The sequence below is a fragment of the Marmota flaviventris genome, chromosome 16, assembly GCF_047511675.1.
Source record: "Marmota flaviventris isolate mMarFla1 chromosome 16, mMarFla1.hap1, whole genome shotgun sequence".
Taxonomy (NCBI): Eukaryota; Metazoa; Chordata; class Mammalia; order Rodentia; family Sciuridae; genus Marmota; species Marmota flaviventris.
Window position 1 is genome coordinate 54925480 of NC_092513.1, and position 14290 is coordinate 54939769.

The 14290-nt window shown below is 39.5% G+C and overlaps 1 protein-coding gene across 5 annotated transcripts in view; it reads right to left on the reverse strand.

Moving 5' to 3' along the window:
- The window catches only part of Epb41l3 (erythrocyte membrane protein band 4.1 like 3), a 151249-nt gene that overhangs the window by 14415 nt on the left and 122544 nt on the right, over window positions 1–14290 (reverse strand). For 4 of the 5 annotated variants that reach the window (XM_027942897.2, XM_027942898.2, XM_071602451.1 and 1 more), the window contains exons 12-14: window positions 12727–12947; window positions 3770–3823; window positions 82–273 (exon numbers count right to left, since the gene is read on the reverse strand). In XM_027942897.2, coding sequence (XP_027798698.1) covers window positions 82–273; window positions 3770–3823; window positions 12727–12947 — 467 coding nt within the window. The remainder of the gene's footprint in view (window positions 1–81; window positions 274–3769; window positions 3824–12726; window positions 12948–14290) is intronic. The other variant, XM_071602450.1, reaches the window with a different exon arrangement.

The following is a 14290-nucleotide window of genomic DNA, read 5'->3' on the forward strand; positions in this document are numbered from 1 at the left end:
TCCTTTTCCTAGTTTCAGACCCTGTAGAGAAGTGAAACCAGTGAACAGAAGACAATTCCAACCCAAAGCTTGAATACTGACCTCTTCGGGTACCAGTGGCTCGATCATGGGTGCATCCTCCTGCCTGGCAGCCAGTCGCACCGGGGAGGTAGAAAGCCTCTTTTCCCACTCATTCGTTACGGCAGTGTCTGTTGAGGTTTCTAAGAAGGTTCTTTTCAGCTCACTAATGTTGGTCTGATGTTTCATCAGTTCATCTTGAGTTTTATCTAGCTCCTACATTCGGAACATAAAGAATCCAACAGTCAGCCTTTCATGTTGGCTTTCAACTTCAAAAAAAAAAAAAAGTCAAGTCAATCTCATTAGTAGTCAAAAGAAAATAATTTTGAAGAGGGTTCATGACACTACCACACACACACTCTGGTGAAAATGTGATATTTTCTAGAGAAGAGAGAAAAGAAATCAAATTCACACAAGCATAAAAAAACAAAAGAATTTTGAAAGGTAAAAACTGTAAGGAATGTAATGCACATGTGACCAAAGAGAACTAAATTAAGTCCACACAGAAGAAAAAGGGATCTACATCTAGGAGAGGATAAGGAATCAGAGTAGGCTGAGAAGTCATCCCCACTTATTAACAGATGAGCACACAGTTCATGCATCATGGTACGAGCCCACAGGTAAGCCACTACGGGGGAAAAAACAACACGCACAAACATGCACTGGTATATACCAATACCAACCTCTAACATAAGATTACTATGTTTGACATACACATTTTCACCCTTTATTCGCTTAATCAGACTATTCTGAAAAAAGTGGAGAAGAAAGGGAAAGGTAAGGGACACCGTAGTCAAGGGAACAAACTCCATCCTGCGCACTGCACCATCGACATGGTAACAGCTACAGAGCATGCTGAGATCTGAACATCGTACACAGACCATGACTTATCACGCACTGGTATGTGTTTTACTTTTAATTTTCTACCTGTGCCTTGAGCTCTGCATCTTCCTCCTGGTCCGACTGCCAGCATCAAGAAAGAGTGGGAAATAAAGTCTTACCATGCAATTTACTCTGAGATTAGAGAACTCAAAAGCCCTATATAAACTTGCTAAGTGGAGGCACTGGTTTGCACTTGTGTAATGATGCAGTTCTTTCTTATGCACAATCCACAACACTCTCACAAATTATGAAGCTTAACAAGCACTGAGAAGGGAAAGATTTCCTGCCCATTGGGTCTTTGGTGTTTTGATGAGCAGATGTACGTGGTTGGGAAGGTGGCAGCAAGGGCTTGGTAGGGTGTTCTTAATGAACATCACCAATGGTTCAGGAGGTATGGGGAGCCAGATTACAATTTCTAAGAAGGGCTATGGCTACGTGGTAATGATAGCTACCTTACAGTGGATGAGTCTTTACAAGAGTCCTATGAGGTTAGCTACACAACCCCCAATTTGTGGATCAAAGAACTGAGGCTGGAAGAATTAAACACAGAGATTCTTACATTTTAAAACTTATAAGAATCTTGATTTTATTTTTTTTCATATTTTTAGTTATAGTTGGACTCAATATCTTTATTGATTTATTTTTATGTGGTGCTAAGGTTCGAACCCAGGGCCTTGCACGTGCTAAATGAGTGCTCTACTGCTAAGCCACAACTCCAGCCCTAAGAACCTTGATTTTTCTAAGGAAGAAAAAAATTAAAAAAAGAAGAAAAAGAAATGAACTGTCATCAATAGCAGCATCATTCCTTTAAAATAAGGACAACTTTTGAGTTAAAAAAGTACTAAAATATTTTTAGAAAATACCCCGAGCTACTACATTATCCTTCTTTGTCTAATTTCAACAACCTGCCTACAACTTGGACATGTGAGTACCAGTAATTAGGTAAGTGTGCCAAGCCACAGGTTGCATGGTAAAGCTGTGCTTCTCATAGGGCTTTCTGACCCAGAGCCTGGGCTTTGGGCCACTGTGCTCCAAGTAGACATGCAGAGTGAAATGACAGGTAAAACAAGGGTCACTCTCAAGCAAGTGGCCTTAAGCATATAATTTCAATTACAAGGGTATCAGTTTCCTTATCTGCCAGTGGGGTCGAGTACCTACTCTGTAGACCCCATGCATTGGCCATATAAAGGGAAGGGAAAGATGGAAAGGAGCTACTAGAAACTAACAGTGCTGGTGACGTCCTGATGCTCAAGGGTGTGGTGTGTTCACAGCTCTTCACAATCTACTGTTCAATGTATTTGCTTCTGTGCTTTAAGTGTTCTGTAATGAGTTTTAAAACTGCTATAGAAATTTAAAGTATTATTATTAAATGTTTTTCATTTACAGCATACAGAAAGATGGAGACATTCATTGAATTTATGAGCCTATGTCACTAACTCTTACAAAATCAAGGTGTAGTTTTTTTATATTTGGCATAGAAAATTATTAGCTTTTAATAAGTGTACTTATAATTGCTAAAAAGAAACTGGATAATAGCTTCACACTATTACCCTTTAGTTTAAAAAATTATAATTCTTTAAAATATGGCATTTCCAAAAGAAGAAACTTAATAATATACCATTATGAAATATTTTTTTTCTGAGATTAAGTGATGTACAACGTAACAGTACTTTCATTTCTTCCTAAATAGCCAACTAGAAAATATGTTTATGATTGGATGATGTAAAAAATAAAATAAGACCCCAAGTAAAATTTATTGCAAAGTACAAACTGAATTCTCTAGCACTCTGGAAAATAAACATCTTAACTTCCATTACTAAAGATAAATACTGTTTTTTACAGAAATTTGAATCAGTTACTGATAGTGCATGTTTTAAAAATGACAAAAACCCATACACACAATATAATGTATTCTAAAGAATTAACAAAGGAGAATCAATAGCACTGTTTCTCTCCCGTTAATGCGATTACATTTTTTTTTCAATAAAGTAAGTCTATCGACAGTTTTCTCTTCTTTTGAGAATTCATTCCTTATGACTCACCTGTAGTATAGCCAAAGGCTACAAAAAACAAATTAAGTACGTTTTGTTAACAAATATTATTTTACTATTTGGGATTTTAAACTATATATCTATCCAGCCAGCAAGCTAATTAAATTAATTGTGATTTATCTCACAAATCAAGGGTATCATACAAAAAGAGCCTCTCATTTGACATAGGAGAAAAAAAATTCTCCTTTTTTTTTGGTACTGGGAATGGAACCCAAGAACTAAATGCTTTACTGAGCCACATCCCCCCAGCTCTTTTTGGGGCATGCATGTGTGCGTACACACACACATACACACACACACTCACAATTTTTTTTTTTTTTTTTGAACTATCTTCTTGTCTCAGCCTCAGAAGCAGCTGGGATTACAGGCAAGCACCACCATGCCTAGCTGCATTCCTTACTCCCCACCCCACCCCCTTCTTTTTTAAGGTATTATCAGTTTAGGAAAGTAGTTCTCCAAATATAATCCTAGAATTAATAGTCAACCTCCTCTGGGAACTTGTTAGAAACATAAATTCTTTAGTCCCATCTCAGTCCTTCCGAAGGGAAAAACACGTGAAGTTGCGGCCCTAGGAGTAATTCCGTCCGGCACAAGCCAGTTTGAGATCCACTGACCTGTGCAATTAAGAATGGATCTAACTCCTACTTTGGAAGTTAGAATTTTCAAATTCATCCCCACTCCAAAGCTAATATGCAGCATTCATACTTGCAGAGGGCTCCCCCCACCCCCTGGGCCATTTTCCTGAGGCAGCTCCCAGCCAGACTCAGTGGAACACCAACCTCGGTGGCGGTGGTTTCTCCATCCGCGGCGGTGTCTGTTCGCTCACTGTCAGTCTATTGAGCGCAGAGGTGATCAGGTTCCAGGAAGGAGGCAGGGATAGAAAACAAACCCATCTGGTCAAGCGGGGTTACCTATAAGTTGAACCGCTCATTTCCTTTCTCTGGGATCTGTGGCATACTACCTTCCCACAAGAATGCAGCTTCAAGCCAAAGCAAAAGAAGAGCCAGAGCTAGGGGTTGTCAACAGAGCCCCCTTCGAGGAAGACCCGAGGCACGCACAGCCCGCAGGAACTGCAGGGACTGCGTGGGCCACACTGACCTGTCTGGTGCTACATGTCACGAAAACCAATTTGTCACTTTCCTCCCACCCTTTCCACTAACATCCCGAAAAAGCCCTCCTAAAAATGCTTAATGCAAATAAAAGAGGTTTATGTATTTTCTATTTATTTATTCATTCATTCATTCTAGCAATATCACATTTGAAAGGTAAGTGAAAGTACAAATTTACATAAAAAGCTACTGTTAACAGTCACTGGACTTTCAGCCCCTCATTTATACGGTTTGGATAATTTATGCCCATTTACGAACATCAGGCTGTCTGCATTACTTATGAATTATAAAAAGCACATGCCAGTGACTCACAGGCATATGTTTTATAGATGAAAAATGTAACTCAATTTTCAAGTAGCATTGTTAATAGGTACTTTTTAAGACTACATGTTGTTTATTTTATCCCACCCTCTAATATAGAGGTATATCAAAATATGTATTTAAATATCTCATTGCAAAAAATACCATTCAAATGATGCAAATAATAGTAAAAATCATTTAAAAATAAGGAAAGAGAGAGAGAGAGACATCTACTTGGAAACAAATAAAACAAAGCACAGCATTTGACAGAGCCTAGGATTTTAGGGGAGAATTAAAATAATGATTTCAGGACAGGTTTTCAATGTGTTTCATAGGGGGTTATGACTGAAAACAGTATTTTCTCTGGGGTAAAGTAGAGCAATGAGCTTTGAAATGAAGACATAATCTAAACACCCTATTAATGGACTTACCCTCTTCAAATGTCAACTAATTATTCATAACATTCCCTTGATCAAATTTTTGGACTGGTATTTTGAAAATAAAAATTGGAACTGGGGGCTCTATAGTTTTGAATCTCTCTTAAAATATCCCTTCCTTTGAAAAACAAAAAAATGTCAGGAAGTGATAACTGGGACATTGTTCTCTCTATGGACTTATGGCCAGTCTGATTTTTTGGCACTGTCCCTAAACTTTCATTTTTGTGAATTTCTAAAGAGAAGGAGTCAGATTGCAATGTTGGCGTATGGACCTGAGGCTGTCATCTGACTAAACCCAAGTAGAAAATAATTTTCAGTAGATTTCTTTCAGAGAAGAAAGCCTGGCTGATATATTTTCATGATCTGACCACCTTGGTTAACAACTGGGGCAGAGGGGCTGTGAATTTTTTTATAGGGTGATTGTTATGGTATTACCATGGCTTTACAAACTGACAGCCCAAGGAAAGATCAATTTGAATGAAAAAGACAGGCTACTGTTGAAACATACAGAATAACTCAAAGATCTTAAGCTTTCATGAAATAATTATGCTTAATGTCCTAATTAGTTGTGTCAAACACTTCTCAAGTTCTTTGAGATATTTGTATTCCTGCATAGATCATTTCCCATGTGGTTTTAAAATTTAATTCAGTAACTTTCCAACATCTTGGCACTAGAGTTCAGTTGTAGATTCAAGTGAGGGGTCAGATGTCAGAACAATTTCCTCAAATCCTTGCTGTTCAAACTAGTGACACACTGGGTGTATTTCATATTTTATATACACTGGGTGTATTTCATATTTTATCCCAGTTTCCTTCTTGGAAAACAGGGGAAATAACATGACAAATTATATTGGATAGTGGATACTAAGTGCTTTATAAGATGCCTAACATGGATAGAGCTAAAAATTGCCTATAATGATATATGGATATTAACCTATTATATAATTATTAAGTTTCCTTGGCAAACATAATCAAATATCTTTAGCCATATCTAAACTGCCTTAAAAGGGGTGTAGTGGCACCTGCCTATAATCCCAGATACTTGGAAAGAACTGAGGCAGGTAGGATCACAAGTTTGAGGCCAGCCTGGGCAGCATAGCAAGACCCCCATCTCAAACAAAATAAAACAAAACAAAATCCCAAAGCTATAAACTCCCTCAAATTCCTACTTAGTAAACTAACATAGTACCTGATCAACAGTCAATGAAGTAAGAAAAACTGAATATAGCAGTTTTTTAAGCAACTGCTGTTCATATAATATATTATGACTACACAAAACTAGAAAAGGTGTGCATACCATCAGTTACCATACAATAATACTATTTCCCACAAACTAGAATGCATAAATGAGGGGATCAATCTTTTTCTCCAAATTTGAACCTCTTTGTTTTGTATTATCAAAAAAATTACTCAGAAATTCACAATTACATGTTATGATGAGCTAAATTTATCTTATGATTCTTGACAGATGATTTGATATTCTGTCCTTCTTATTTGATCATTCTGAAAGTATAGAAGAAAAGAAATGATTGGCCAACCACTTTTTTTGTTTGAAATGATTTAATGCTTTCTATACTGGGGTTCACTTTTGAGAAAGGCTGGCACTATGATTTAGCCACTGTAACATATGAGAGATGTAAAAAGAACTACTGTCATTAGTGATTTTGTAAAAGGAACGTGACAGATGAATTATATGGGAAGTCACCCAGTTTAAGCTGCCAAAGAGCTTGAGGCCCAGGGAATAAAATGGGCCATGTAAGCAAACTGCAATTTTTTTTTAAAACCGAATGACCTAAATATGACTTCTTTTGCTCAAGTGGAACTAGTATGCACAGCTCTTTGCACCTGGGGTTAAGAGTCGACACTGAACAGATGGTGAAATACTAAGTCTGGTGGCAGAAGAGCTGTAGTAGGCTAAGTCTGGGGAAGGGGGTGGCAAGGACTGCAGTGGTCAGCGCTATTTTACGGTTTCAGAGGTTTGCAATAACAAGGACAGCCAGGCCTGGGAAGCTCCCATCCTGTGTTCACTGACTTGCAACAATGAACTGCTGTGATTTGTTTTGCTGATGTAATGCAGACATGCCCAAGTTTACATTAACTCTCATGCACCGATTACAACAAGATGTATACCCTGGATTAGGCACAAGCTCTGTGTGGCTGGCTATGGAAATGTTCAGTTCTTTAGAATTTAGAAAAGCATAAAATAGAAATCTTTTCTTTCTTTCTTCTTTTTTTTTTTTTTTTTGGGCTTTATTTTAGACTCAGGACTAACTCACTGCTAAAGGAAAAACATCTGTAGGTTGAAAATATGCTAATATTATACACAAACTTTATAGATAATACTGTCTTCTTAATTGTAAAGTGTTCTATGCTATTTGATAATATTGCTACTGTGAGAAATAGTAAAAATAAAGCCTTGGACTTAAAACAGTTCTATTTTTCAAGTACAAAAAGATACGTATGTGTATGTGTGTGTGCATGTATGTGTGTGAAAGAGAGGGTGAAAGGGGTAGGGGAGAGACAGCTGGAGCTAATAGTCTCATAGCCCAAGAATTTTGAAAAAGACTCTCATGCAATATCAAATTAAAAAAAAAAAAAAAAAAAAAAAAAAAAAAAAACTAGACTTCCATTTACAGCACCTGTGAGATCATTCATATTTTTTTTTCCATTTGCTGTACAGAAATGGCTATAATATCACTAAATACAGGTACTCACACCCCTTCACAATACTAAATACTCACAGGTGCACCTCAAATTATGACTTTCTAGCTGAGCATGAATCTGAATAGTCTCTTTTGTGTGTGTGTGTTGCCTTGACTTTGTGATGTATATTTTTTAAAATGCTAGGAGCACATGTGTCTCCTGTCTCAGAAGCCCTTGTTTTGTGGAAACAGGAGAACTGGAGGCAGCCTGGGAGAGGCTCAGGCGGGAGACGATGTGACAGCCAGTTCCTCTGGCGGCTGCTTCTATTCTTTTCCCTACGCTCTGTTTGAAGTGTGGAGAAAGGGAAGCTGCTGTGCTGTTCACAGGGTTGTGGAGAAGTGGGAAACAGGAACAATTAGGAGCAAAAGCTGCTGAGGGCTGTACCCTCAACTCGCCCAGTTGCTGAGATGAGGAAGGGAGACCCACATGCTGACAGATTCTTTCCTCCACTATGCAATACCTGGTTTAGGGCCAGAGACACCTCACCAGCTTTCTTGATTTGACCCTCTTGTCAACTTATGGGGAGATTTTTGTCTCATGTGGAATTGGAAGAATCACTGCTATCTGATTTATGCACCGGCATTGCTAACACAGACAAAATTTCAGCCTGGTTTTATAATGTAAAGAAAACTTAAATAAATCCTTCCCTGACTGTATTTGGACACTGCTGTACTGCATGCAGGTCTTCTTGGTCCTGTTTCTTGTCCTATCAATGACGAATGACAGGTGGCTGTTTCAAACTGTTGTTGACATCCTTTCTGACCCAATGCATGAGGGAACCTGATCTACTCAAGTAATAAAGATAACTGTAATCAAGGAGAGTAGTGGGGGGGGGGGGCATTTCAGAATCTCCAGGAGACTAGTTTGCATATTTGGAAAGCTACCCAGGAGATTGTGACATGGACCCTCTGGCAATGCTCTCTCTATCTCTCCTTGAATCTCATTTTAAGCAGGAAGCTACTTATCTGTCTTATATGTGATTTGTTTTGTAAGATGATAACTGATCAGAAACTTTAACTTAGCCCTGATCTTTTACATAGCTAATGGGCTATTTGAAATTGACTTCTGGCTGAGTCCTTTACCCTACCTAGGACTCAGTGGGTAGCAGAGAATTCAGGATTGCACTCAGACTGCTGCATCCACATGGTGTTGTGCCTAACCCTGGGGCCTGGGTTGGACTCCCCAACACACAAAACCTCAACATAATTGGCACAGACAATAAATGAGGCTCTGAAAGTAGGACCACTATCGCAGCAGCCGGCTAACACTTGTTTCGGACCGAAGCACGGAACACGCAGGGGAAGTGTGTTCTATGCCGAGGTACACACCTCTTCCTCTGAACTGTCACTCGGGTCATTGTCTAGGGAGGCGCTCAAGGAGGCCGCCTTGGGCTCCAGGTAGCAGAGGCACAGAGCCAGAGGGAAAGAGAGAGTGAGGGCATATGGCACTGAGAAGGAGGCGGAGAGCAGAAAGAAAAAGATGAAGAGGAAACAGGGCACGAGGGAGGGTGAGCGGATCGGGAGATAATGCTGCAGGCTCTGGGGCAGGAAGTTGGTTTCAGACAGGTTGGGGAAAGAGAGGTACCCATCATCATCTAGGAGGGAGGGGAAGGACTCAGGGAGCTGTAAGGAGAAGGAAAACAAAGTGGCTCCTTTGCTAGTTTGCTGTCTGTAGCTAAATGCCACGTCCTGATCCCCTACGTAAGCTTTCCCTTGGCTGTCAGAGTCCAGGGCCAGCTCTCCCTGCAAATGCTCGGCTCTGGGCGGGGAGGAACCCGGAGCTCTGCATTCGTTCTCCTTACACCTCCTACGGAGCTCAGTGGGGGATGTGGGGTCAGAATGGGCTGATGGAGGTGACAAGGGACATGAGTCAGTGCCAAGCTCAGGTGACTGATGTGAAAGAGACAGAGAGAGACAGGAAGCAGCAAACAGAGGTGCAAAAGGACAAAAAGAAAACTGCAATTAGTTAATTTTCTTATGGGTATCAATATAAAATCGTAAAACAAGAATTTTAGCAGTAGGGTTGCTTGGGAATTTTTAAGTCGTTAAGCTGCATGCCAACATTGCTGCAGACGGCTACAGTTCTCCCATCAGACCATCATATAACAGGGTGGAATCCCAATGTCTACAGGTTTCCCATGATCAAAAAATTTCATAGTACACTGACAACTCTAGGAAGGTTGAGGGTTCTGAGAGCAAATATAACTCTCCAATAAATCAAAATCAAGACTTTCAATAACCTTCTCCTGATCTCCAGGTAATAGATTTGTTACAATGGTTTAGCTGGATTAGAAAATGAAAACAAAATTCAATTCCAATTGCAATTATTTAAAAAAAATTTCTTCTAGCATTATTCCTTTCCTTGGTTAGTCAACTATATCCCAAATAGGTGGGTTTGCAAATCTAGAAGTTTCTGGCCCCACTCCTATCTGATAATGGGGGGAGGATTCAACAACTAGCATTTCAGAAACTCTGACTCCCCAACAAAGGACTGAGGTTGCTCTGAAAAGTCTTCTATTTTGGCTCCTTTATGCAGGGTGTAAGTGGAACTCACACTCAAAGTCATTTCAATAAGCTAACCAGCTAAAATAATGTGTTTCCTTGTAATACAGTTTCTATGTGTTAGTTTCTATTATTTGTGGGCCATAAATAATAGACAGATACAATTTCCCAGCCTCCTGATTTCTTTTAGTAGATAAAGGGCATGTTTATACCTTTGGTTTGAGTCCTTAATACAATGCTAAAGCAGGCATCTGCACAAAAGTGGCCCCCTGATGAGCTCTGGCTTTCATGGGACAAGTGAACCTAGTTCCATTCTCTGGGGCCCTGGCGGTTTCAATGCCCAAAGCTGGTTTCTTATGCAGGTGGTGGAGGGGCTGCTGGGCAAGAAAGGGAAGACAGGAAGCAAGCAGAGACTCTGAGCAGAGCATAGGAGCTGCTATAGCCTGGTAAGTTCAAGGCCAGGGCACATGGAGCCTGAAGATAATTAGACTTCTGTTGGTGTGTGTGTGTGTGTGTGTGTGTGTGTGTATTATGCCTAGTGACCTGAGAGCATGGAAATTACCCAGCCTTGACTGCCTGGTGATGGTTATCCAATCCTTACTTACAGAGAAGTGGTAAACACAGCAACAGAGGGAAAGAAAATGTACAAGTAAAATTACATCTGAGACATGAGGGAAAGAAAATGCACAAAGAAAAAAAAAGTGTCTCTTGAATATATCTGCAGAAGAAGTGTCTCGTTGGACCATGACAGGAGTGTGTCTTCCCACACACTCCCATTTGACATTAAAGACTGCATTTTAAACAGGAACCTGTGAAAATCTCTAAGACTAATGTAGACGTTACAAAGTCACCTTGAAGACAACTGTCCTCTGGTGGTGAGACTGGCCCTCTGACCTGCGGAAGGAAAAAGCCAGGGAAACCAGTTTCCTTCCCAGGCCAATTCTGGGGGACCGGTCTTTTAAGAATTATTTGCAATAATATGTTTTCATTTTGGTTTAAAAAAGAAGTACCTCTATGTTACTGTTTGGAGGTAGAAAATAATAAAATTAAGGGTTAATCTTCCATTCTGCTTATGAATGTGGTTTTTTCAAAGACAACTTTGTCTTTTTAAAGATTTGGGGGAATTAAAGACAGCTGGCAACTATGCAGCCTCCTGAAGGCGCCCTGCTCAAAGCACTGGCTCTGCTGAGATCACACAATGAGGGGAGTCATTTTCTTTTTTTTTATTTTCCCATGGCATAAATGGCACAAGGTGAGGATAGCTCAGTGCTACATGTTACATAAATGAATTGGTAGTCTTTTAAAATTGAATAAAGTGAGACTGACTGCACCTATTTGGGGAGTAAACTAAAAATAATTTACCTCTGTGTGCCACTTAATTCCACTTACACATCCATGGGGATAATTTGTTGGCATGGACAATCTTGAGAAATTCTGTAATAACCAAGGGTAAGAAGGACACCTTCGCCTTTCAGGTATATTATCTTCATTTCATGTCCCAGTTAAAACCAGCCCTTGACTCAACTGACAGAGTGTGAAAATGAAATTTAGAACAAAGCAACAAAAGTGATCCAAATATCCCTGCACTTTGTTTTTTTTGGTTTGGCAAATTAGGGAAACTTATCCTAAAAGAGCAAAATTTAAAAATGATGGACTGGGTCACTTGGAATATTCTGACTACAAAAATTATTTGTTGACCTACCCCCTCCCTTAAGATGCTGTTGTTAAAATCATTATGGAAAAAAAATATTTTTCCAAGGAGTCGAAATTGGTGATTTTCTATCACATCCATCTGTATTTGAAAAGCCCACTTAAGGGAGCACTTGTAAGTGGAGCAAACTCATATTTCAGGATAACCCATAGATGACATGAGCATTTTTCTTCCCCTATTTCCTCTATTTACCTTATATGTTCCAATAGCTGCTCTGCTTTTCCATGATTATCATGCATAAACTTTCCCATGTGTTGACGGTCAAAACTGTTTTCCTAAGAAGTTGCTTTATACTGCTGGGTCACCAGAAATAAGTCTGATATTTAAAAACCATGTTTAAGAAGAAATTTAATTTGGTGGAGGGGGGTGGGGGCATGATTTCATGAAATCACCTGGAGAAAACACCAATAAGTCCACTTCTCAACTTCCTGTGCACACTTGTACCTCCACATCCCATTTTAAAATATGGCCACTAACTCCTTCCTTTCCTGATGAGATCACAATTATAAGACTAAGGAAGATGAATTATAAACACACAGGCCTGTGATACTTGTGGTTAGAAGAATGGCAATGTGATTATCGTATATCTAGAAAAATATATCAAGCTTGGGTAGGAGAATGGGGCCAGAAACAAAGAAAATAGCTTTAGTGACAGTTCTGAAATGAGAGCCAGAACAGAAAGGCATCTTCCACCACCCAAAGAATTTTTAAGAGAGACAGACACAGGACAGCTGTTGAAAGTCTTACGTAGCACATTCCTCATTAAAGTAAAAAATCTCAAAAAATTAAGGAAGCAACTTTCAGAGTAAAAAAAAATGTCAAAATAGGAATAGTAATTTTAAAACTGACATATGACTGTAACTAGCGCTGAGTTATGAACGACCCTATGCTCAACACATTTCTGGTTCCATTCTCAGCATTACTGAGCCTTTGTTAAGCTGGAGCAAGCTCTATGAGGCAGCCTGGGAGCTGTACCTTTCCCTCGTGCCGGATGGCTGAGACCGGCGTGGCTTCCTCAGCCTTTTTCCGTCTCTCGTCTTCCTCGTCGCGCTCCTCCTCGGCCTTTTTCTCCGGAGTCACAGTGGTGATCAAGTTGGTCTGAGAGATGCCCTTTGTTGTGGCGTACTGGCCAGTACCAACCTCTGCAGCAGACATAGAATCCTTCATGTATATTTCATGGTTTTCATTCACTGACGCTAAAAGCAAATACAATTGGAGAAATAAGATCTGAAATTGTTAAGTAGAAGAGAGATCAACCACACCACTGTCCCGTTACTGGGAAAGAAAATACCACTACAAAATACCAGCTTTGACATGAAAAGAATCTAAGATATCATAGACTTTCTGTTCCACCTAGACCGTGTAGTTTAAAATTACTTAAATGCTCACGTCTTGAAGTCCAGAATAATGCCCACCCATTCTCATGCTCTCTGGTGAGGGTGTGTGTGTGAGGGTGGAGGAGAATGGAAGGAGGTGAAACTGGGCTTCCCCTGAACCCCCTGCTGCCTGAGAGCCCTGGCTGGGCACCAGCACCAGGCACTGAGTGGCAAGTTCAGGAACTCAAAGCAGTGGATAACACTCTAATACACTTGACTTTGAACACATTTTTGGAAGTAACATTTACCAAAGAGCACTGAATTGGTTTTATTATTATTATGGGATGCTAAAAAAAAAAACAAAAACGAACACTCCTACGATATTAAAGCCCCAAGGGTAATAATGAAAATTAACCATGTTGTGGCACAGATTATAAAATTCTGATGGTAATTCCATTCAAGTGAAATAGAGAAATGCTTTAATATCCACTGCATTTTAAACAGTCTGCCATGATGAGATGCATATATACTCATTCCCATCTCTAATATTTTGAGAAAACAAGACAAATGCTGCTAAATGAAATTCATGCAAATGCAAAGCGTGCAAACATAAGAGATATAAGACACAGCCCTTCATACCAGCTAAAATGTCTCAGTGAAAGAGATGCTAAAATTCAGTTCGATGTCCAAATTATTTGGTATTCATTATTTTAGATTATAAAAATTTGATATCATGAAAAATAAACACTGCTTTTCAAATACACAGCAGTTGATCACAGACAAAATATAATCTGCCTTCGTCTTTTAGGAGCTTTAAAACAGAGAAAGGATTATGAAACGAAATCCTTTCTGAGATCCTTTTGATAGCTAAACTACTAAAATATCTTCACCAAGATATTTTATCTGTCTTTCTATCGATGAGAAAGCTTGTATGGTTTCTTAATAGACCAGTTAGGCTGTTTTCTACAAGATGCTGCCGCCTTGCAAAAAAGCAATTTATGTTCCAACGTGCAGCCACGGCCCCCAGCTCAGCAGCGTAGAAAACATACGAGAACTGGCAGGACCACCAAGAGGGAGACAACACATACTAACATCACTTTTGGGCAGGGAGGAAGAGACACCATGATATTAGTACATTGACTTTGCAATTGTCTTCCGTCTTCTCCGAAGTCATTAGCACACAAAAGGTCAAGAGGAAAACAACATTCACGAGAAATGTGCTC